The 26,344-nt window shown below is 37.6% G+C and overlaps 1 protein-coding gene across 4 annotated transcripts in view; it reads left to right on the plus strand.

Moving 5' to 3' along the window:
• cltcl1 (clathrin, heavy chain-like 1) overlaps window positions 1–26,344 on the plus strand; it is a 63,924-nt gene that overhangs the window by 26,811 nt on the left and 10,769 nt on the right. For all 4 annotated transcript variants that reach the window (XM_077206914.1, XM_077206916.1, XM_077206915.1 and 1 more), the window contains exons 10-28: window positions 1–38; window positions 2,266–2,403; window positions 3,983–4,147; window positions 5,099–5,279; window positions 7,258–7,421; window positions 8,642–8,767; window positions 11,556–11,698; window positions 12,765–12,999; window positions 14,291–14,413; window positions 15,831–15,976; window positions 16,869–17,052; window positions 17,128–17,320; window positions 18,048–18,205; window positions 18,980–19,144; window positions 20,468–20,575; window positions 21,036–21,203; window positions 22,676–22,825; window positions 23,288–23,419; window positions 24,235–24,345. The exon at window positions 1–38 is cut by the window's left edge and continues 85 nt beyond it. In XM_077206914.1, coding sequence (XP_077063029.1) covers window positions 1–38; window positions 2,266–2,403; window positions 3,983–4,147; window positions 5,099–5,279; window positions 7,258–7,421; window positions 8,642–8,767; window positions 11,556–11,698; window positions 12,765–12,999; window positions 14,291–14,413; window positions 15,831–15,976; window positions 16,869–17,052; window positions 17,128–17,320; window positions 18,048–18,205; window positions 18,980–19,144; window positions 20,468–20,575; window positions 21,036–21,203; window positions 22,676–22,825; window positions 23,288–23,419; window positions 24,235–24,345 — 2,828 coding nt within the window. The remainder of the gene's footprint in view (window positions 39–2,265; window positions 2,404–3,982; window positions 4,148–5,098; window positions 5,280–7,257; window positions 7,422–8,641; window positions 8,768–11,555; window positions 11,699–12,764; window positions 13,000–14,290; window positions 14,414–15,830; window positions 15,977–16,868; window positions 17,053–17,127; window positions 17,321–18,047; window positions 18,206–18,979; window positions 19,145–20,467; window positions 20,576–21,035; window positions 21,204–22,675; window positions 22,826–23,287; window positions 23,420–24,234; window positions 24,346–26,344) is intronic.

Genomic DNA, 26,344 nt, shown 5'->3' on the forward strand with positions numbered 1-26,344 from the left:
TGGTTCAGGATGAAGAACCACTGGTCAACATCAGCCAGGTAACAAACCCCCTCACTCGGCCAGTTCACTTATTTCTAGAGCTCTATCGAATTGGTGCTTCTTAGAAATACCCATTTTCACTGTCCATGCTGTGACGACGCTCATCTAATACAGTCAAACCAAAAATTATTCGACACCAGATATAATTTGTAATATTTTCTTTACATTTATGTAAGTGAGGAGAGCAAAATAAAGTGACCTGTGACATATTATACTCAAAAATTCTTCATACAGTAAAATTTATAGAAATTTGGGACCAAAAATTATCAGACACTTTGACCTGACTCATGTTTTACGTAAGTGTTTTTTCTGTAATTGCTAATGCTAATGCGACCTTTTTACACCACAGACTGAACAAAATGATGCATTGCTTGGAAATTGTTTGAGCTAAATCGGTATTATGTAATTGTGTAGTTAAATTTAACAGTTGACAGATATTCAACATAATTCATGTGTGAGAGTCTAACAGAAGGATGGACAAAACCAGTGAAATATCAACCGAGTTCTTGCCAGATTTTATTACCATTTTCTAAACTATAGCGAATAAACTGTGATAATGTGAGAAATGTTGAAGGTTTCTGAATACATTTAGGTTTGACTGTATACATTAGGGTGAGCACCCGTCCCGCTTTCAGCATTTTTCACCCCTTGTTCCGCGCGTCGCATATTGAGAAAATGTCCCGCATTTTCATCAGTCTGTTTTTAATGATCATATTAAGAATATGTCCATTGTTTTTTTGCCTTTTTAAGAAAGCATTTTATTTATTCTTTTTGCGGCGTAGTTCTTCACCTATATTTAACAGCGCTTCGTCAGAAGTACAAATACAACAACCGTTTTTTTAATCCCTATAAGGCGGTATAATGGCAATATATCTAATTTGTTCTTAATATATAAGACTGTCAATAAACAAATTTCATGTTGTTTTATATTTTATTTGTTCCTTATTTATTTAGTTGGATTTTAGTTAAACTTGGTCAGAACTGTTTCTGCATGATGCCTGCTGCTTTGTGCTCAGTGATGTTGAATTTAAAGGGTTAGTTCACCCAAAAATGCAAATGATGTCATGAATGACTCACCCTCATGTCGCTCCAAGCCCGTAAGACCTCCGTTCATCTTCAGAACACAGTTTAAGATATTTTAGATTTAGTCCGAGAGCTTTCTGTCCCTCCATTGAAAATGTATGTACCGTATACTGTCCTTGTCCAGAAAGGCAATAAAGACATCATCAAAGTAGTCCATGTGACATCAGTGGGTTAGTTAGAATGTTTTGAAGCATCGGAAATACATTTTGGTCCAAAAATAACAAAAACTACGACTTTATTCAGCATTGTATTGTCTTCCGATTCTTTTGGGGATCCGCGTTCACGAGTCCGCAGTGACGCTGATGACGTAAGACGCTGCTGACGAGTATCTGGTGCGTCCGTGTATTCGGGTTCAAATAAATATGGCTGGGCAAAAAAATGCAAGTCTTCCTCTGTGTGGAAATCCTTAGACATGTTTGTGAAGATTGTTTTGTTTCCAGCGTGCGTCTCCCTCAGACTGTAAACGAAGCTCGGGCACACCAGACACACGTCAGCTCGTCTTACGTCTGCGGACTCATGAACGCGGATCCCCAACAGAACCGGAAGAGAATACAATGCTGAATAAAGTCGTAGTTTTTGTTATTTTTGGAACAAAATGTATTTCCGATGCTTCAAAACATTTTAACTAACCCACTGATGTCACATGGACTACTTTGATGATGTCTTTATTTCCTTTCTGGACAAGGACAGTATACCGTACATACATTTTCAATGGAGGGACAGAAAGCTCTCGGACTAAATATAAAATATCTTAAACTGTGTTCTGAAGATGAACGGAGGTCTTACGGGCTTGGAGCGACATGAGGGTGAGTCATTAATGACATCATTTTCATTTTTGGGTGAACTAACCCTTTAAATGACATGTAAAATAAAGACATGTTATGTTACATTGTGATGTAATGCTGTTTTCTTGAAGGGATTAAAGAACAAAGTATTTTTATCAGCTGAAAAACAGAATAACATGTTTCTATTATGTTAGATAAACATTATATAACAGTTTCAGATTATGTTTTAGTGTTGGTAGCATGTCCCACATTGTCCCACACAAACTTATAATCGTCCCACATTTGGTTTGATTGATGGTGGTCACCCTAGTGTATGTGTGTGTGTGTGTGTGTGTGTGTGTGTGTCTGTGTGTGTCAGGTGGTTGATGTCTTCATGGAGGGTCCTCTAGTGCAGCAGTGTACTTCATTCCTATTGGACGCTCTGAAGAACAACAGGCTGGAGGAGGGGCCTCTTCAGACACGCCTCCTGGAGATGAACCTCATTCACGCCCCTCAGGTGAAGCTAATGCCTGGTTCAGATTACATGATTTTAGCCCGATTTTGGCACGATCCGTTTGACGTAGGGTCTCGTGGGGATTCGTAAACGACAACGGGCGTCGGGACGCAAGATTCGATCGCATCATCTCGTATAGTGTGTCATAGTGGGCGACAACATACCTCGCGTCTGCGATGCTTCACGACATCACGACAAAAAGACTAGCATGTTTAATTTTTTAAACGGTCGTCCACGACGGGTTCCGTCACATGTATGAGGTTGACCAATAGGAGCACAGAAGCTTTTCCGTACACAACTTTCAAAAATGGCGAAACGAAAGAGAGACGATGGTGCTACTAGGCGGAGTTATGACATGGAGGAAAGGTTCGTAAGAAAACAATATTTTACCTCAAGTTCTCTTTGGAGGATTGACAGCCAATACTGTCCTCTTTGAGCAATCCAGGAACGTGTCCATTGTCGGATTTTCTTTCTTTTTTTAAGTTTTCTGAACACAGGACAGCCAATACAACACTCACCGCCACATCCATTGTTTGTTTACGTTCGTTTCCGGAAGTCACTCGCTATAGTTTCGCCTTCTCAATGACATCACGCGCATCGTTAAAGACGGCACGAGATGAATGGTCAGGAAGCAACGTGTAGTCTGACATGTTTGTTGTCCACGACACGACAAGATTTTAGGAGTCAAAATCGCGTAATCTGACACAGTGACTATCGTAAAAGACAAAAAAATCGTGTAATCTGAACCAGGCATAACACTGCCTTCATATTTATACCAGATGAGTGAGTACAATATCAGAATAATGTGATATTTTTTATCTGGGACTAATGACCATCTGAGAACCTTTGTTATTTTAGTATTATTTATATACTATCATGGTATTTATTAACTGGTTTATATTTATATTTTCAGTTGTAATAAAAAAAAAAATCTAAGAACCAGTGTTATTTTTAGTAGTATTTATTCATATATATTAATAATTAATACATATATTTTAATTTGTTTTAGTGTTTTATGCGCTTTCGCCATTTTTATTAGTTTTTTCTATTTATCTTTAATTTATTTATTTATTTATTTATTTATATTTTACAGTAATTTTAGGACTTAAACTTATTTATTTTAGTTAGTTTCCAATGCAACATTTTTAATTTCATTTAATATGTATATTTAAATTGTTCTTTTATTTCAGCTTTATTTCAGTCAATGAAAATGATTTTTAAAAGTTAAAAATAGTAATACTGCAGAGAATGGGCCATGTAAATTAAAAATTAAAAAATTTGTCACGATTAAGAAAATGGTCGGTTTGTGTTTTAGTTTTTTTTTAATTTAGCTGTTTTATCCTTGCATATCTCTTTAACGGGGTTGTAAGAACATACAGGTTTCAGTAAGTGAGAGAGAAATATGAAGTTTTTGGCCATCTTGATTATCCAAATGCACATCACATAATAATATCGACTTCTGAACTTGTTAGTAAGATTCCCAGGAGGATTTGATGGCAGCGATAAACCTTCGCAAACCGAAAGCATCACATCAAGACTTCTAGCTTTGCGCTGCGTCTCTGAGCCTGGTGTGTGTTTGCAGGTAGCAGATGCGATCCTGGGTAATCAGATGTTCACACACTACGACCGCGCTCACATCGCTCAGCTGTGTGAGAAAGCTGGTTTACTGCAGAGAGCGCTGGAGCATTACACAGACCCCTACGACATCAAACGAGCCATCGTACACACACACCTGCTCAACCCAGAGGTGCGTGAGTGTGAGAGAGTGTGTTTGTGAGTGTGTGTGTGTGTTGTGAGTGTGAGAGTATGAGTGTGAGTGTGCGAGTGTGTGTGCGAGAGAGTTTGAGTGTGTGTGCAAGTATGTGCGTGAGCATGTGTGTGAGTGTGTGTGGTGAGTGTGAGTGGTGAGTGTGAGAGTATGAGTGTGAATGTGGGTGTGCGAGTGTTGTGTGCGAGTGTGTGTGCGAGAGAGTGTGAGTGTGTGTGCAAGTATGTGCGTGAGCATGTGTGTGAGTGTGTGTGTGTGAGTGTGAGTGTGCAAGTGTGTGTGCGAGAGAGTGTGAGTGTGTGTGCAAGTATGTGCGTGAGCATGTGTGTGAGTGTGTGTGTGGTGAGTGGTGAGTGTGAGAGTATGAGTGTGAGTGTGTGTGTGCGAGTGTGTGTGCGAGAGAGTGTGAGTGTGTGTGCACGTATGTGCGTGAGCATGTGAGTGTGTGTGTGTGTGTGCGAGTGTGTGTGCGAGTGTGTGTGTGTGCGAGTGTGTGTGGGGGTGTGTGTGTGGTTAGTGTGAGAGTGAGTCTGATTGTGAGTGAGTGTGTGTGGGTGTGAGTGTGTGTGTGCGAGTGTGTGTGGTTAGTGTGAGAGAGTGAGTGTGAGTGAGTGTGAGTGTGTGTGGGGGTGTGTGTGGTTAGTGTGAGAGTGAGTATGAGTGTGAGTGAGTGTGATTGTGAGTGAGTGTGAGTGTGTGTGGGTGTGAGTGTGTGTGTGCGAGTGTGTGTGTGTGAGTTTGTGTGGGAGTGTGTGGTTATTGTGAGTGTGAGTGAGTGTGAGTGTGATTGTGAGTGTGTGTGTGCACGAGTGTGTGCGCAAGTGTGTGGGCGTGTGTGTGTGTGTGTGTGTGTGTCTGCACACTTTGAGCTAAATAACCGTTTTTCTCTGTCAGAGTAGTATTGAACATGTTTTTTCGTCTGATTCTCAGTGGTTGGTGAATTTCTTCGGCTCTCTGTCTGTCGGCGACTCTGTTGAGTGTTTGAGAGCCATGCTGGCGGCAAACCTGCGGCAGAACCTGCAGTTGAGCGTTCAGGTCGCGACCAAGTACCACGAGCAGCTGGGCACGCAAACACTGGTGGAGCTTTTCGAGTCCTTCAAGAGTTACGAGGGTGAGATGCTCAAAAACGTGTGTGTTTAAAGTGCCTCTATTATGCTATTTTCAGATATTATCTTTCATGAAGTGTGTAATGGAGATGTTTCTGAATGTAAAAGTTTCAGTGCAGATAAATGGAGTTTTTGTCTCCTAAAAGAAAGAAGTGATTCTGAACTGAAACGAGTCGTCAGTAATTCAGTCTCACTTCCTGCTAAACCTGCGGAGGTTTGTAACTAATTTGCATAATGTCAGTCTCTGGTCTTGATTGGCTGAACAGCGTCTCTTAGCTCCGCCCTCAAACACTGTAGTGTATCTGAGACTGGAAGAGTTTGGTTCGTGTTGTTCATGTCGAGAAGACGCTGTTTTTTGCTGACAAAGCAAATCCACTTTGATGAGATCGATACGGTAAAACCCACGCCATCGCCACTGTTCGTATCACTGTGTATCAAGAGCTGAGATTCAGATATGATAATGAGCGTTTGGGTTAGACCAATCACAACAGACTGGGCCGTCCGACCAATCAGAGCAGAGCAGCTCTCAGAAAGGCGGGGCTTAAAGAGACTGAATTAGAGATCTACTCAGGTCCAAAAATTCGTTTGAACCCGTAGAGACCCGTGATGTGCTACACAGAACCGACCCGGACCGGTCTATTATTTCAAAAGCTGGACCCGGACCCGCCGGGAAGAAGACACAGACCCGACTGGACCCGATTGTCACATATTCCACACTAAATTGCTATTAACAAGTCAATAAACCAGTTGCAAAAAATAAAACTTTTTTGTCTTACCTAGTTAAATGGCGCTTTTCCACTGCATGGTACGGTACGGTACGGCTCGCTCGGCTCATTTCGGCTCGCTTTAAATGGTACCAGCTCTGTTGAGCGTACCGTACCGATACTAAAATGTGACGTAAAAGCACTGTAGATCACTGATTGGTCAGACAGACAGAATCGTCAATACCAGCGTCATTGTATTTGTGAGACATCAAACCCGCTAGATTTAAATAGCCAGTAACAGCCTCCAATGTTTTAAAACTACTTGCTTGAAGAAAAAAAAACTTCCAAAAAAGAAATGGCTGAATCGTGGTCAGTGGACGAGAAGCGCAGACGTTCCTCTTGTTGGTTGCTGAGGAGTGGATAAACTATAACGATCAGTCATAATCCCACCCACTTTGAAACGGTACTAACTGCAGTGGAAAAGCAACCGAGCTAAAGCGAACCGAGCCGTGCCGCGCCGAGCAAAAAAGTTCTATCCATGTTATTCCTCTCATTATTCCAATCTTAATCCACTCATTATTTCAGCTTCAAAAGTCCACTTGATGTCACGGTGACGGATGACAAATGCGACTTCGCAGATTTGCATATCGACTCTAGTTAACTTGCATAATACTTTGATGATTGCTCGTGGCTAATCCATACACATGGCCACTGACGTTAGCATTATTTATGTGCTATCATCTCTGTGCCGAGTCTGACCACCAAAACTTTAAGATTAAACAAGACGGTTCATTATTATTATTATAAAAATGGGGGAAAGTGTAAAGCGCGGCTTGGCGGAATTAGTCCCGCCTTTTAAATAAAAGAGCCAATCGTCAATTGGTAAAGTCTTTGTGTCACTGTAGAAGCTATGGTTATCATACATACATGACAGGCTTTAACTTATTTTTTTTTTTTACGCAATTTGTGTGTTTTTAACCTTATTTTCCAGGCTCACGCTATTCTTATCCTAATTTTACATGTCACAAGTTACAAAAAACACACAAGCAATGCTGACCCGACCCGGACCCGGCTGACCATTTAAAATATAGACCCGAACCCGTACGTGTAGACCTCTAGACTGAATCCTTTATCAAACTGTTTGAATGAAAGTGTTTTTTGACCTTGGATGCATGTAAACACGCTGTAGGAGACGCCAAAACAACATAGCATAATAGAGGCACTTTAAAGCTTCAGAGGTTGAGGTTGTTTCAGTGAAATATTCTTCTGTCTCTTTCAGGCCTGTTTTATTTTCTGGGATCTATCGTGAACTTCAGTCAAGATCCAGATGTGCATTTCAAATACATTCAGGCGGCGTGTAAGACGGGCCAGATCAAAGAGGTGGAGCGCATCTGTCGAGAGAGCAACTGTTACGACGCCGAGCGCGTCAAGAACTTCCTCAAGGTACAGGAGAGAAACGAAGCTCATCAATGCATGACGAGATCAATACAATCCAGTTCAGGGCATCTGTCTTCATACATCAGACTTAAACTGACAATTATTTTACACAAAAAAGCATTTGTTCAGATGATCAAAACAATTACAGAAGAAATTTCACAGGGTATGGTAATAAAAATAATGATAACACTTTAAATAAAAACAAAGAAACATACACTTAACATTTTTTTTTTAATTCAAATAATTAACAATTTATTTTAAGTAACTGATTTATTAATAACAACAAAATAAACATTCAACATTAGCTTACATTTACATTTTTTAAATTTAATTAACAATTTATTTTAATTAATTGGATGCATTTAATTTAATTAATACTAATAAAACAAACATTCAACATTACCTTACATTTAAATTTTTTAAAATAAATGTTAACAATTTATTTTAATTAATTGAATTAATAATAATAACAAAACATTTATTATTAGCTTACATTTACATTCCTAAATGTAATTAACAATTTATTTTTATTAATTTAATGAATAATAAAATAAACATTCAACATTTCCTTACATTTACAATTTGTAAATAAATATTAACAATATATTTTAATTAATTGAATTAATAACTGAAATAAACATTCATCATTAGCTTACATTTATTTTTTTAAATTTAATGAATAACAGTTTATTTTAGCTAATTGAATAAAATTGAATTAATAACAATAAAATGAACATTCAACATTAGCTTGGAATTACGTTTTTTATTCAATTATCAATTTATTTTAAATAGATTGAAATTATTTGAATTAATAACAATAAAATAAACATTCAACATTAGCTTACATTTACATTTTTTATTCAATTAACAATTTATAAATTGATTGCAATTATTGGAATAATAACAATAAACATTCAACATTAGCTTACATTTACTTTTTCTAATTTAATTAATAACAATAGCAAATCATTCAACATTTCCTTACATTTACAATATAATTTAATTTAATTAATAACACTAGCTATTTTTCCCTTTATGCATTGCTCTTTTATATAATATAAGCATGATCTCGCACTGTTGGGACTGTATCAATTCATTATAATTCTGCTTGACAGTTTAAATGCAGTAAATGCCAGTAAAGCACAGGAAGGCAACGAGATGTATCAGATATTAATTTGCATTTGTAATCAGGTTTTGAAGTGTTTTTCTGTCGTGTCGTTGCACAGGAAGCCAAGCTCACAGATCAGCTTCCTCTCATCATCGTGTGCGACCGCTTCGATTTCGTCCACGATCTGGTTCTGTACCTGTACCGCAACAGCCTGCAGAAATACATCGAGATCTACGTGCAGAAGGTACAACCAAAGTCATGAACGCAACAAACACATACACGTCAATGAATCATGTATCTGAGATATCCACATGTGGGCTGCAATTTCCATGTAATCGCACTTAAACTGATTTGGCTTTGAAATTCTGTCATGCTTGTCATTGATGAACGTCTCTGTAAACGCTGCTCCGCCTCCGTCTGAAAGCACTGTGAGTTTGAGTCACTTATAACGTGCATTTGAAAAAGCAACACGCATCAAACATCTTTCCAAGCATGAGAAGCATTTATGAGCCTCTGGTCCAACAAAAGACAACATTTAATACTTCGTAACGACAGTTGAGCTCCTCCTTCTGTGAGATGATGTGCTTCTGACACAGAATAAGGCAGTGGTGTGTTTATTAGTCATGTTTAATCAAACAAAGCGTTTCAATATTCGGTTTATTCAGCTACAGCGATAGGGATTTCCTGGAATGATGTGTGTTATCGAACTTCTGCGGCGGGGCATATGTGTGTGTGGGTGTGAGACGCCCTCTGGTGTTCAGAGGGATATGTGGTGTGTGTGTGTGTGTGTGTGTGTGTGAGACGCCCTCTGGTGTTCAGATGGTTATTTGGCGTGTGTGTGTGTGTGAGACGCCCTCTTGTGTTCAGAGGGATATGTGGTGTGTGTGTGTGTGTGAGACGCACTCTGGTGTTCAGATGGATATTTGGCGTATTTGTGTGTGTGTGAGACGCCCTCTGGTGTTCTGATGGATATGTGGCGTGTGTGTTTGTGTGTGTGTGAGACGCCCTCTGGTGTTCAGATGGATATGTGGCGTGTGTGTTTGTGTGTGTGTGAGACGCCCTCTGGTGTTCAGATGGATATTTGGCGTATTTGTGTGTGTGTGAGACGCCCTCTGGTGTTCTGATGGATATGTGGCGTGTGTGTTTGTGTGCGTGTGAGACGCCCTCTGGTGTTCAGATGGATATTTGGCGTGTGTGTGTGTGAGACGCCCTCTGGTGTTCTGATGGATATGTGGCGTGTTGGTTTGTGTGTGTGTGAGACGCCCTCTGGTGTTCAGATGGATATTTGGCGTGTGTGTGTGTGAGACGCCCTCTGGTGTTCAGAGGGATATGTGGTGTGTGTGTGTGTGAGACGCACTCTGGTGTTCAGATGGATATTTGGCGTATTTGTGTGTGTGTTAGACGCCCTCTGGTGTTCTGATGGATATGTGGCGTGTGTGTTTGTGTGTGTGTGAGACGCCCTCTGGTGTTCAGATGGATATTTGACGTGTGTATGTGTGTGTGTGTGTGTTTTTGTGTGTCAATGTGTGTGTGAGACGCCCTCTGGTGTTCAGATGGATATTTGGCGTATGTGTGTGTGTGTGTGAGACGCCCTGGTGTTCAGATGGATATGTGGTGTGTATGTGTGTGTGAGACGCCCTCTGGTGTTCAGAGGGATATGTGGTGTGTGTGTGTGTGTGAGACGCCCTCTGGTGTTCAGATGGATATTTGGCGTATGTGTGTGTGAAACGCCCTCTAGAGTTTAGATGGATATTTGGCGTATGTGTGTGTGTGTGTGAGACGCCCTCTGGTGTAAAGATGGATATGTGGTGTGTCTGTGTGTGTGTGTGTATGTGTGTGTGAGACGCCCTCTGGTGTTCAGAGGGATATGTGGTGTGTGTGTGTGTGAGAGACGCCCTCTGGTGTTCAGATGGATATTTGACGTGTGTATGTGTGTGTGTGTGTGTGTTTTTGTGTGTCAATGTGTGTGTGAGACGCCCTCTGGTGTTCAGATGGATATTTGGCGTATGTGTGTGTGTGTGTGAGACGACCTCTGGTGTTCAGATGGATATTTGACGTGTGTATGTGTGTGTGTGTGTGTGTGTGTGTGTATGTGTGTGTGAGACGCCCTCTGCTGTTCAGAGGGATATTTGGTGTGTGTGTGTGTGAGAGACGCCCTCTGGTGTTCAGATGGATATTTGGCGTGTGTGTGTGAGACCCCCTCTGGTGTTCAGATGGATATGTGGTGTGTGTGTTTGTGTGTGTGTGAGACGCCCTCTGATGTTCAGATGGATATTTGGCGTATGTGTGTGTGTGTGTGAGACGCCCTCTGGTGTTCAGATGGATATGTGGTGTGTCTGTGTGTGTGTGTGTGTGTGTGTGTGTGTGTGTGTGTGTATGTGTGTGTGAGACGCCCTCTGGTGTTCAGAGGGATATTTGGCGTATTTGTGTGTGTGTGAGACGCCCTCTGGTGTTCAGATGGATATTTGGCGTGTGTGTGTGAGACCCCTCTGGTGCTCAGATGGATATGTGGTGTGTGTGTTTGTGTGTGTGTGAGACGCCCTCTGGTGTTCAGATGGATATTTGGCGTGTGTGTGTGAGACGCCCTCTGGTGTTCAGATGGATATGTGGTGTATGTGTGTGTGTGTATGTGTGTGTGTGTGTGTGTGAGACACCCTCTGGTGTTCAGATGGATATGTGGTGTATGTGTGTGTGTGTATGTGTGTGTGTGTGTGTGTGTGTGTGTGTGAGACACCCTCTGGTGTTCAGATGGATATTTGGCGCGCGCGTGTGTGTGTGTGTGTGTGTGTGTTAGATGCCCTCTGGTGTTCAGATGGATATTTGGCGTGTGTGTGTGAGACGCCCTCTGGTGTTCAGATGGATATTTGGCGCGCGCGTGTGTGTGTGTGTGTGAGACGCCCTCTGCTGTTCAGATGGAGCAGTATTTACTACCGATCAGCCGCTGCACTGGCAAACTGCAAATAAAATAATCACAGCCTTTGCCAAATCACGTGCGGTTTCATTGCGATTAACAGTGCAGAGCTAATGTGCAGGTGAATCCCAGCCGGCTGCCGGTGGTGGTCGGGGGTCTGCTGGATGTCGACTGCTCCGAGGACACCATTAAGAGTCTGATCCTGGCCGTACGAGGAGATTTCAGCACCGACCAGCTGGTGGAGGAAGTGGAGAAAAGAAACCGGTACAACCTGTCCAATCCTTCCTCTTCTCAAGATTAAAACATGCATTTTCACATGAAAAATACATTTTTTTATAGCAGTTTATGTAAAAAGTCATTAGATGCATTGCATATTTATAAAATTTAAGAATATTTATAAATATAATATGTAAAAAGTCATTAGATGCATTGCATAATTATGAAATGTAAGAATATTTGTAATATGTTTAATTTAATAATAACATAATATCATATAATATGTATTTAACATATAATTATCAGTATTTAAACAGTTAAATAGTATTTAAATTTAGTATTTAGATCAATTGAAAATATATTACCAATGAAATGAACTATATTGTAACTATTCAATGTATCATAAATATTTGATCATAAATTACAAATTAAAAACATCCCTTCATTATTTTTTTGGATATATATTTACTGTATTTCTTGCATTAAATACTCTGAATCTACTATATAAGATCGAAATCTACCATAAATAAAATGTAAATATTAATATAAAATGAATCTGCTGTATCTTAAATATTTTTACAAATGATTAATATCAAATGAATCTGCTATTTCTAAAACATAAAGTATATTTTAAAATAAAATGAATCCACTATCTAAAATAAAAACTTATATATTAATATAAAATAAATGTACTATATGTAAAAAAAAAAAATAATAATAATATAAAGTGAATCTACTATATCTATATCATGTTGTCCAAGACAAATTTCCCAGGAATGGGACAATAAAGTATAAAGTAAGTAAAGGAAGAATATAAAATGAATTTACTAAATCTAAAACAATTTTTTTTAATATTAATATAAAATGAATGTAATATATCTAAAATAAAAATGTATTTATTCATAAAAAAATGTATTGACTACATCTAAAATAAAATAAAAATATATGAAATCATGCGTTTAAGAGTTAAACATGACTCTTAATTCAGATATCAAATTCAGATATCAAAATCATTAGAATCATCAGAAAGAAAAAAACGTATATTTAATAAAAATATATTGATTAAGATAAAACCTGTTTGACAGATCCGTGTCTCTGTGCTCGTTGTCTCCAGCCTGAAGCTGCTCTTGTCCTGGCTGGAATCTCGAGTTCAGGATGGCTGTGTAGAACCTGCTACCCACAATGCCTTGATGAAGATCTACATTGACAGTAACAACAGTCCTGAGCGCTTCCTCCGAGAGAACCTGCACTACGACAGCGCCAGCGTGGGCCGATACTGCGAGAAGAGAGACCCGCACCTGGCGTTCGTGTCCTATGAGAGAGGACAGTGTGACCTGGAGCTCATACAGGTTCACATCCATCCAGCAGGAAACTTCTGTGCATAGATAAATGTCCTTTATAATCAGTGTTGGGGAAAGTTACTTTGAAAAGTAATGCATTACAATATTGCGTTACTCCCTTAAAAAGTAACGAATTGCGTTACTTAGTTATTTTTTAAGAAAAGTATTGCGTTACATTACTTTTTCTCACCTGGTCTGGGTGTTTTATAACAAAAAAGTGCTATTTTTGGACACATGTAAAGACCCTTTCTCAAAAGTGAAATAATAATCGTCAGGCTGAAGGAAGTGCAGATTCATGCGTGTTCAGTAGAGGGCGCCGCTCAAACAAACCTTTCAGCTCTGCTGATATTCTGGATAACTGAAGAAAAAAGTTTAACACCACCCATAGATATATACACTAGATGTCGCCGGCAGATAGATGGCTACGGCAGTTCATTGGAACGAATGCGACAATAGAGCCGCCATCATGGAACAGGGAAGCCCCTCCTCTTTAATGCATCAGCGTCAATGTAGGAAAAGGTCTAACGGAAATAAAATCACCATAAATCGTCATGAATGCGATTTTCTAGTTGTTTTGGTTCGTTCCAACGGTCAGACATGTATTTATCATTGAGTCCAGAGAAATTTTACAAAATTTCACATTCTTGTGAAATGTAATCCCTTGCTGTGAACATCCATACGCAGCACAAAAGTCCGGCATCATCCATGAATTCAGCGTTACCTAGCTACTTCCTGTGACGAGACCCCTGTTCCAAGATGGCGGCGGTTTTAACGCATGCTTAGAACCCCAAGTCGACATCTAGTGTATACATCTATGAACACTACCAAGAAAAACTAAAAATATAAAGTCATTTTTGCTTCAGCTGCAAGTAAAGTGAGATTAAATGCATGAAAATATTTGTTTTATTTAACATATGTAATTATTGGATGTTTGCATAGTCTGATTTTGCATTTGACTGATTTTATTCATTTTGAGGAATACTGTATCTTTTTTGTGCAAGTGAGATGAGTAAATGCACGCTCACATTTAGTCTAGGACTACAACAACCATCATGTTTACACACAACGCCTCTGCACATATGATTTTTCTCAACATTGGGATAAGAGAGCTGTCAGTCAATAAATGGGAAAACAAAGTAACTTGCGTTACTTATTTGAAAAAGTGAGATATTTTGTTGTAAATTTTAAAAGTAATGCATTGCTTTACTAGTTACTTGAAAAAGTAATCAGATTACGTTACTCGAGTTACTTGTAAGGCGTTTCCCCCTAACACTGTTTATAATGCATAACTCTCTTGTAGGTGTGCAATGAAAACTCCTTGTTTAAAAGCGAGTCTCGGTACCTGGTGCGTCGGAAAGATCAGGATCTGTGGGCGGAGGTTTTGCAGGAGACGAACCCCTACAGACGCCCACTGATCGATCAGGCAAGAGTCCCACCCCAACATCTGCAAACATCACCCTGACGGAACAACATATGGGAATAAACTGCTAAATATAATGCGATGTATTACATAATACATTTCCATATATGGGAAACTAGTGCTTATATACTGCAATATATGCATTGACCATGTATGGCTATATATTCATACATAAATTAAGACAAAAATAGCATTACATGTAATATTCAAGCTTTATCCTTTATTATGTAAATATATTGCATATACGTGTTCCCATATAAATGTGAATGTATATTCACACATATACAATATATACACACATTCACGGAATGAGTTACAACAGATTTCTAGTTCCCAGCATGCTTTGCTTCTGACTGTTAAAGGAGAGCAAATGTTCAAATGAAGTGTTATTTATTGTGTTTTGCTCAAAATTAATATTGGAGGAGATCTGTTAGTGTTTAATGTTCTATTATTTTGGATTTTAAAAGGTTTTCTGGTATGTGTGAGTTGGCCGAAAACTATTAAGAACATAATTACTTTATTTAGTAAAAGTAAAAGTAATGGCTGTTTAATCCTCAAAACATTGATATTCTCTTGGCATGCAGTTGTGCTTGTGCTATTGTTAGCATTAAAATATGAAACATTTATAGTGTAAATAATTAAAAAGTATAAGAAATATATTACATTATATATTTCTCTATATATGCGTGTTTATGCTGCATTAGTAAATATATTTGCAATATATATTACACATGCAGTACCATATCTGATCACTTATATATCTATATATTATGAATTGTATTACTGAATATAAAATTACATATATTATGATATATTAGTAAATATATTGTCACATATTTTTCAATATATCAAAAGCGGCAATTGCTTATGTATTGTTCAAAATATTGTAATAAATTAACATAATATATTATTCTGTATATTTTCAAATATACTTTTAAACCATTTCATATATAGGGAAATATATTTTCTTTTCATAAGATAAATAGATCTATTTTTTTATTTGTCCTCGAGATGAAATTTGTTTCCACCGTAGATGCGTACATGATACAAACACACATAACATGTTAAATTATCAACATATCATAATACAATCAAAAATAGTCGCTGACATCACATAAAAACAACATCAACAAAGAGAGCATTAGTGACGTATCAATGGCAATTCCTATGTATTTAGAGCTCGTATAAATTCAGGAACAAAACTCAATATTTATGGGGTGGGTGGTCTGGGTCGATTGGGTCGGACTGGGCCTTTTGCAACGTGAATGTAGAGACACTATCCGATAAATTAGGAGTAGGGATACCAATAATTTTACTTGCTAAAAGTTATCTTGAATAATTTGTTCTTGTTGTTAAATGTTAGCATATTTAAAAAACGTGTGGTTATTTCACCCAGTGATGATGAGGATTGTGTGCACAGGTGGTTCAGACCGCTCTACCTGAGACGCAGGATCCTGAAGAAGTGTCTGTGACGGTGAAGGCGTTCATGACGGCAGATTTGCCCAATGAGCTCATAGAACTCCTGGAGAAAATAGTTCTGGAGAACTCCATATTTAGTGAACACAGGTCAGTCACACAGGAAGCATGACAGGAAGTGACTAATGTCATGTGTCGCACCGCTTGATCTTTCATTCATGTTATTCTGGAGACAAGCTGACATTTTTATGTAATTGTCAGAATTAAATATATAATGAATAAGATATATAGCAAAAATCTAAATAAATGTGTAAGTTAAATATTTGTATTTTGGAGAAATACTGATAAATTCCTGACTGACTGAATATTTTTGTGTTTATATAATATATAGGTCTATATATACTGTATGTAGAGACTGTATATATATTTGTGTGTGTATATACACCCACAGACACACACGCACGCGCGCACGCACGCACACACACACACATGTACAACTTTTATGTTAGATGTGATTAATTGTAATTAATTGTGATTAATTGACAGCACTAATTATACTATATTATATGACATATATTATGTTATGTTATTAGATGATTAATAGCTTTTTTGTATTTTTAATTTGCAAGTAGCTTTGAATAAAAACATCTGCTAAAAGAATAAATGTAATACATTACATTGTTATATTATATGATATTATTACGCTTATAATACATTCAATTAGAGTAATTGTTTTTTTCTCATTTGTAAGTGCTGTGAAATAAAAGCATCTGTTAAATGAATAAATGTAAATTATTATATTATTGTTATATTATATTATCATAATGGGAGGAATCTTTTATTTTTATTTTATTTTATTTAAATAAGTTTAACGACATCCCTCATTTGTAAGAAGCTTTGGATAAAAGCATCTGCTAAATGAATACATGTAGATATTCTAATATGTATTATATTATATTATAATGGGATTGATCTAGTTTGCTGATGTCGATTATGCAAAATATACTTTGAATGTTGATGTAAACGTGTCTTTATGCATCAGAAACCTGCAGAACCTGCTGATACTGACGGCCATTAAAGCGGACCGTACGCGGGTCATGGAATACATCAACCGTCTCGACAATTATGACGCTCCTGACATCGCTAACATCGCCATCAGCAACGAGCTGTACGAAGAGGCGTTCTCCATCTTTAAGAAGTTTGACGTCAACACCTCAGCGATACAGGTACACAGATACACGATCACACGATCGCCGGCACACAGTCGTCTGGATTGACGTCGTGCTTGTTGTCTCGCGCAGGTTCTGATCGAGCACATCGGGAATCTGGACCGGGCGTATGAGTTTGCTGAGCGGTGCGGTGAGGGTTCGGTGTGGAGTCAGCTCGCTCAGGCTCAGCTTCAGAGAGATCTGGTTAAAGAAGCCATCGACTCGTACATCAAAGCAGGAGAACCGTCGGCGTACATGGAGGTGGTGGATGCCGCCAGTAAGAACGGTGAGATGATCCGTCCTAAAACCACTTTAAAGCATGAAACTGACGTCTTTTCTTCTCTATTGTGTCGTATATCTGAGGGAAACGCTTCTGGAACGAGAACAAAAGTGGGCGGGGCTTGATTTTGTCTGTGTGGAATTGATTGGATGGTTGTGGTTTGCTATTGGCTGATCTCATGTGAGTGACAGGTTGCCCCGCCCACATCATCAGAGAAGAGAAGAGATGCTGCAAGAGGAACTTATTCTGATTCAAGATTACCAGGAACATGAATTTAAAACAATAATGATGTGCACAGATAACTCATTTATAATAAAAACTGCAGTAATCCATAAATAATATGAATTGTCCATTTTGATTTCATGGTGACTTTAATGGCTTTGATTGCTGAAAAGCTTCTGTAATATGCTGCACATCAATCTGATATTTGTTTATACGTTGTTGTAAAGTGCGGTCTCATTATTATACTGATGCTGATTTATTAAATGTGCAATTTTCCACACTTTTTGTTGCATTTTATATTTTCCTTTCAGTTCACTTAAAATGTTAGACAAATTTAAATTTTCAGTCCAGATTTCCACGAGTAGGTAGGATATTTTGAGTCGTAAATGTTATAATTTTTCACATAGTACATCAAACTCTCTTTTAAATGTCATGGAAAATCATGTATTGTATGATATACCTTCATTATATCACAGAATAAATATCCTATAATAAATGTCTGTTTTAATAGGTAACTGGGAGGATCTGGTGAAGTTTCTTCAAATGGCGAGAAGTAAAGCCAGAGAGTCTTACGTCGAGACGGAGCTCATCTTTGCGCTGGCTAAAACAAACCGTCTCACTGAACTAGAGGACTTTATCAACGGCCCGAACAACGCTCATATACAACAGGTACGCAGCTTTACACATGCAATCTAGCGATGACCAAAATAAATGTTGTTCAAAGCGAAAAATAGATTTTTTTTGTGGAATAACTACTCTATAAAAATATTTCAACATCATACTGTTTCTTGTTTAGAATCCCATTAAACAATGTAAAATATTTGATATATATATATATAATTATTTTTTTAATTAAATAAATATATAGTAAATAATAATAAATTATATAATAATCATATATATTTATAACATTACTATTAAATATACTGTATTAAATACATCCTGTAGTAATACATATTAACAGTATTGTATTTCTTGTTGAGCATGTCTTTACACACTGTTTAAAGTAATAAAATCTGAACAAATAAGAATATTAAACAATATTACAGGAATATTACGATATATATCTTCATACAACTTAATATATAATATATTATTGAATCTAAAGCATGAGAAAATGTTGTGTGTACATAAATATATGTTTATATATCATATCATTTATATGTAATGAATATCTGTAAAACAATTATTTAAATGACTTAATTAAAATTAAGTAATCATATTTGGCCTATTTTCCTTTTGACTTAATTTTTGGTGCATCCCTAATGCAAACCGTAATAAATTGTCTTTTAAGAATTTAAACTTTGACCTATCTATTGTCCATCTATTAATCTGTAATATATTTTAACTCCACATTACAGTGCACATATGATTACCATAGCAGAGCGTGTGTTTTGAGATCTGTTATTTTCAGTGTGTCCAGTAACATGTTTGTGTCTGTAGGTTGGCGAGAGGTGTTATGAAGACTGCATGTTTGAAGCCGCCCGTCTGCTCTTTAATAACGTGTCTAATTTCGCTCGTCTGGCGTCTACGCTCGTTCACCTCGGAGAGTTTCAGGCGGCCGTCGACAGCGCACGCAAGGCCAGCTGCACTCGCACATGGAAAGAGGTGAGATTATCACACAAGTGTATTTAAAGGGGCGTGAAACAGAAGTTGCACTAGTCTTTTCTTCCTTATAGTGTGTATGTGTGTGACGTCACCGTCAGTGGCAGCATTAGTTTTCAGCGTGAATGCCGTGAAAAATTACAAAACGCTTCTAAAACGGGAAAGAGCTTTGAGATTGACTGTACAACTAGATTTGACAAGAAATCTGAGGTATATTTTTACAGACTGCCGAAAGATAAAGAACAGAGAAGCAAATGGATCGCTGAGATTCACAGAAACAACTGGAGTCCAGGTAGCGAAAGGTGGATTTGTTTAGTTATTATTTAGTGTCAATATGCTGAATTTATGGGTAAAATCACACCCTATATATTGTATTGTTATATATTGTATTGACAACTCATCTATTAAATATTAACAATCTTATATTCTGCATAATTGGATGATTTTAAATAAACGGGCTGGACGATATGATGATATATACGACATTGATATGAGTAATCACATGGATTTACACCTATATTGTATTTATATAAAGCGTTCACAGGCAAATTTGCTTTTTGTTTTTCCCCGGCGTTGAAATCAGGCGCATATAAATGTCAGGAAACACGATTTCTGTCTGCATGTCAATATCCATGTATCACTGGATCTTTGGTAAGTTGTAAGGAACTTTATATCAAGTCCAACCTTTAGTTAAAACGTAAAATCGTTTTCGCAGTTTCCTCAATTAACTCCAGTCACGCAGCAGCTCTTCTGCCACTCAGTCCGGCTGAGGGAATTGTGTGTGATCCAGCGGGAATGTGACGTCAATGCATATCCTCTATTATGCCATATATCCGAGGTAAACGCTTCTGGAACAAGAACAAATGTGGGCGGGGCTTGATTTTGTCTGTGTGGAATTGATTGGATGGTTGTGGTTTGCTATTGGCTGATCTCATGTGAGTGACAGGTTGCCCCGCCCACATCATCAGAGAAGAGAAGAGATGCTGCAAGAGGAACTTATCCTGATTCAAGATTACCAGAAACATGAATTTAAAACAATAATGATGTGCACAGATAACTCATTTATTACAAAAACTGCAATTGTCCATTTATATTTCATGGTGACTTTAATGGCTTTGATTGCTGAAAAGCTTCTATAATTTGATATAGAATTTGATATAATTCTATAATATGAAAAGCTTCTCATTTATAATAAAAATATTCCATAAAAAATATGAATTGTTAATCTTGTCACCTTGTCATGCACAGCTTATTTGTAGCGTCCTGTCATTATTCTGTCCTCCCTGAAATCACAATAGTCATGTAAAGTTTAATCCTGGTGTTTAGGTGTGTTTTGCGTGTGTGGATGGAGAGGAGTTTCGGCTAGCGCAGATCTCCGGCCTTCACATCGTCACTCATGCTGATGAACTGGAGGAACTCATTAACTACTATCAGGTGAACGACCTTCATCATCATCATCATCATCATCATCATCACCTCAGTCAGCTGTTTTATATGTTAATATATAGTAAATTGTAATTTATTCCTGTGATCAAAGCTGAATTTTCAGCATCATTACTCCAGTCTTCAGTGTCACATGATCCTTCAGAAATCACTATAATATGATGATTTGATGCTCAAGAAACATTTATGATTATTATCACAGTTGAAAACAGTTATTTACGTCTTTATTTCAGGATTCTTTGATGAATAGAAAGTTCAAAAGAACAGCATTTATCTGAAATAGAAACTTTTGTAACATTAAACACTACCGTTCAAAACTTTGGGGTCAGTGAGAATTTTTATTGTATCTTTTGGGGGAAATAAATAAAATAAATCAATACTTTTATTCATCAAGGAGGAATTAAATTGATGACATCAGTGCAGGTTATCTGACGTCTTCTGTGTGTCTCAGGATCGTGGGTATTTCGAGGAGCTGATCGTGCTGTTGGAGGCGGCGTTAGGCTTGGAGCGCGCTCACATGGGCATGTTCACGGAGCTGGCCATCCTCTACTCCAAATACAAACCCCAGAGGATGAGGGAACATCTGGAGCTCTTCTGGTCTCGAGTCAACATCCCCAAGGTGACGCGTTTCTCAAAGTGTGGGCTGAAGAAATCGTCCTGTAGTAGAGCAAGATCAGGGGTTCGATTCCCAGGAAATGCATGAACTGATCAATTGTAAACCTTGAATGCAATGCAAGTCGCTTTGGATAAAAGCGTCTGGCTTATGCATGAGTGAAAAAATTTCAAAGCAATATTTTTAAGTATCCAGTCGGTCATCCAAGCCTTAACATTAGCATTGCAGGAACATCACATTTTATTTTCCATTTCCCTTTTTGTTTCTTTTTTGTGTGTTTTAATATTGTAACTTTTGAATGTTACATTTTGGTTTGCCTATTATATCTACACTACTGCTCTAAAGAGTGGTGTCAGAAAGATGCTAATGATTCAGAAAGAAGTCTCTTCTGCTCACCAAGACTGCATTTATTTGATCCAAAAATACAGGAAAAACTGTTAAACAGTTTAAAATAGTTTTTTTTATCTGAATATACATAGTAAAATGTAATTTATTCCTGTGATTACATTTTCAGCATCATTACTCTTCAGTCTTCAGTGTCACATGATCCTTCATAAGATATTATTTATTAATTTATTTGATAAAATATATTATATTTTATTGTAATTAATTATTACATTTTTTCTTATTTTATATGTATACAGGCTTGGGAGAGTTACTTTAAAAATTTATTCCGTTACAGTTACAAATCACTTCATAAAAAAAGTATTCAGTAATGTAATCCAAGTACCACAATATGAAAGTAATGTAACTGATTACTTTTGGATTACTTCAAGGACAGATATTATTTAAAAAAAACACTTTTATTTATTAAGAATTTCACAGCCCTGAATAAATATTTATGTAAAGGACTATACAGACATCTAGTGGCTACAGTATGGTATTACAGATTATTTTGTTTTATTTTTAACTTGACATGTAGGCTACAAGAAAAAAACTCAATGGAAATGTTTCCTCGACAGGAAAATAGGTTGGATGTCGAGTCCTTCGATAAAGAAAGTGTTTTCGTTGCTGGAAGGCACAGTTTGCACTGTACAACCATGTTGTTGGCATTTTCTTCTTTAAAAACAAAATAGCAGAATAAATAGATTTTTACCCGTTGTAGAGAGCATGCACCAGCGGGTGGCACACGTGACTCATGTCGTGAGTCATTAATCAAGCAACGCTTAATATAGTGTTATTATGCCAAAATACACATTTATTTAGTTTTAAATGAAACCATTGTAATCCTGAAAGATCCCTCCTTTTTTCAAAAAGTAACTATAATCTGATTACTACGTTTTTTGACGTAACTGTAACGAATTACAGTTTCTGGATTTTTGTATCCTGATTACATAACGCCGTTACATGTATTCCGTTACTGCCCAACCCTGTATGTGTATATATATATATATAAGAATATGAATTGTGTTGTAAAGTCATGCTTTGTGTACTGTAGGTCAGTTGTGTTTATGGTATGCTGTCTTGTGATTGTTCAGGTGTTACGAGCGGCTGAACAGGCTCATCTGTGGGCGGAGCTTGTGCTCCTGTACGATAAATACGAGGAGTTTGACAACGCCATCCTAACGATGATGAAACACCCGACCGACGCCTGGAGAGACGCTACCTTCAAAGAGCTCATCAGCAAGGTGACTCAGAATAAATCCTGTAGATCGAACTATAGAGCAACGTCACGGTCAGGGCTTCCTTTTCCAGGGAAAGTGAAAAATGTATATGAATGCCGTCACATTGGATAAAATGTTTGTCAAATGCATAAATGTGCATGTAAATGAACAAACACACACTTTGATGAAATGTTGCTCTTTCGTGGCTTAATGGAGTTATGCTCAGTTAAGTATCTACTTTGTCTCAGATGTTTCTCCCAAATGAGTCAATAGTTGCCATGCAGTAAAAAGCTATAGAATGATTGTGCATTTGATGAGAAATGTTTGCATTAGCTGTTTGAGACATTGAGATATTTTCTGAAACTCTAGAGGAGACGCGTGTGAGATTACTCTGGTCTTTTTATGAGGAGAATCAGTGTCCGTCTGCTCTGTGTCCTTTATCGTTGTGTATTTTTTCTTCTGGTCACTCGTCTCTCTCTCATGAAGGTGGCGAATGTGGAGCTGTATTATAAATCTCTGCAGTTTTATCTGGACTATAAGCCGCTGTTGCTCAATGATCTGCTGTCTGTTCTCACTCCTCGACTGGACCACAGCCGAGCCGTCAGCTTCTTCAGCAGGGTACGTCACATATATATATATATATTAGTGCCAAACATTATGTGCAGCCTAGAAAAATGTACATCTTCATCAAATATTCTAACATTTTTAAAAGATTTTGTAAGCATTTTGCATAGTTGTGATTGGAGTTGATTGTTTTATTTGTGATAGTAATGCAATGAAACGTATCAAATTGTTGGACATAATACATTTTTGGCCAGTGTGTCATACAAAGAAATGATGAACACATGCAAAAACAAGAGAAAACCAACAAAATATTAATAACTCATCATTATGTAGTCAATGTATGCTTTTTCCTTTGAGATTGTTTTTTCATACATTTTTTTGTATAGTAAAATAAAACCTGGTTGTAGTTTGCCTTTTTTTGTCAAATAATTTTGTCAGATAAATACCAAGTTTAATGTTTTGATTCTTCCCTCATATTTAAAATATTCAAAAAATATAAAATATTTTCGTCGTATTTTGATGGTTTAATTGAACTTGTAGAGTATATATGTATATATACCGTGTTATTTTAGTATTATTTATATGCTATTTAAGTATTTATTAATATTTTGAAATATTTTCAATTTTAATTATTTTGAGCTTTTGTCATTTTTATTAGTGTCTTTTAAATAGTTATATTTTGCTATACTAAATATTATTTCACTTTTAATTTTAATACCTATTAGAACTTCAAACTCTTTTATTTCAGTTAGTTTCTGAGACAACATTTCTAATGTTTTTCATCATTTTTATTTTATTTCAGCTGTATTTCTGAAGTGATATTAATAGTGTAAACTGTAGTGAAGAATAAGCCTGCTCTGTGTTCACAGGTGAATCAGTTACGACTGGTTAAACCGTATCTCAGATCAGTGCAAAGCCACAATAACCGAGCCGTGAATGAAGCGCTCAACGCCCTGCTGATGGAGGAGGAGGACTATCAGGTACACACACTCGTCTTCTTCATTCTTCCCCCCAACTTACTACCTTTATAAAGCAGAAAACAACTGCTGTTAGACACACCAGGTCAGTGGCGAGAGGTGATTGTGTAATACAAAGTGTCCAGATTAGGCCTTCAAAAGCTGTGCGGAACCTGGGAGTTTTGTTCAATTTTTCGTTGTGTTTTACTCACACATCAGTCAGGTTGTTAAATCGTTCTTCTTTCACTTCTTTCACCTCTCTTAACTTTGGAGATGCGGAAACTGTTCTCCACGCTTTTATAACCTCCAGATTGTACTACTGTAACTCCTTATATAGCGGCATACCCACCAAAGCTATACATCGCCTTCAAATGGTACAAAACTCTGCTTCTCAAGCCCTTACATTCAACAAAAAATCTGCACATATCACTCCTATCCTTTACCAACTTCACTGGCTTCCTGTGGTCAATTGCATCCAGTTTAAAGGTGCAATGTGTAAAATTTTTGAGTATCTATTAACAGAAATGCAATATGACATCCATAACTATGTGTTCAGTGGTGTATAAAGAACTTACTTAATAAACCGTAATGTTTTTATTACCTTAGAATGAGGCATTTATATCTACATAACCGCGGGAATCCCCTTCTATGAAGGTCGACATATTGTGACGTCATGTTTCTACCGTAGCCGACAGCGAACAAACAGCGTTACAGAGCGCGTTTCCTCACTACCTTGAAAGAGAAGCAGCAGAAAGCTAGAAGCTAGCCATAAACACCGTGAGTAGTGACTTTTCCCTTGTCAGTGGTGTAAAATATGTAGTTGGATTGTTTCATGTAACTTAATTCTTCTCCCTCGCTGTGTTATGGCTTTGCTATGTGGGGATAAATGTGCTGGTTACGTTCGTGAGACAGCTGATTAGCACTCTTGTCATTGACCGTAAAACAGTAACAGGAATCACAAACCCGTCGATCTTGGAAGCATTTTAAGTCGATCGAGTTTCCAAAATCAGAGAAAAAAAGCCTATTGTGTGTAGTAAATGGTGTCTAGGCGCGTGCTGTTACAATCACGTCATTTTTGCCGCGCGCACCTTTGGGCTCATGCGGACGCGTCCAGTATAAACAAGGCTTAACGCTTTAACCAGCTCAGCCACAGTAACAGCTCATATTAGCCAGCTAAACTTTTACTACCCTGTTAGATAAAATATATAGTTGCATAGTTTCATGTGGTTCTTCTCCCTCGCTGTATTATGGGTTTGCTATGTGGGGAGAATGTGCTGGTTACGTTCGTGAGACAATCAACTAATTACTATTATTATATTACGTATTAAGACCCTTGATCCTCACCTGACTATGGCTTTGTAAACTTTATCCATGATGTGGTTTGTAATGGACTGTGGTACAGAAACTTGGTTTACTCTGGCTATTCTCTGCCGTCTCAGACGACGATGTTTGTCCCGTTTTAGCCACCGTAGCTTCTTCGAAAGGGAGGGGTGAGCCGTGGGCTGAGCCCTTAGTGTAAACTCGCAACCGAACCGCTAGATGCCGCTAAAAGTCACACACTGCACCTTTAAATTGTTAGTGTTAAGCCCTATTCGCACGGGATAAGTATTACCTGGTGACCTCTAGTAATTTGTAATAATTGCGGAGTTTGTCTGTGATCTTAATCCCGTGTGAATCGGCCATGTCTTTAATTTGTAAAGTAAAATTCCCCTGCAAATTACCTAGGCTACTATATTTCGCCGAACACCGAGGTCCTCTGTGATTAATATTAGTCCCGTGCGAATCGACATCTCTGCGATTTGGCCGGATCGTATATCATTTTTTCAAGGTGTTTATTTCATGTGCGCCTTTTTATCCATCTTTCGCGAAGAATGGAAGCTGTGTTGGAGTGTTTTAATAGTATTTTGGGTGCTGGGTCATATCGCTATACACAACTATACACAATTTGCAGAAAGTGAAAGCTGAAAATCATCAGAAGAGCAAAAACAAAAAGAATGATTAGATGGAGATGGATGACATGTAT

Source organism: Siphateles boraxobius, unplaced genomic scaffold, assembly GCF_051911475.1.
Source record: "Siphateles boraxobius isolate OS27281-9 unplaced genomic scaffold, OSU_SipBor_1 57, whole genome shotgun sequence".
NCBI classification, from domain to species: Eukaryota; Metazoa; Chordata; class Actinopteri; order Cypriniformes; family Leuciscidae; genus Siphateles; species Siphateles boraxobius.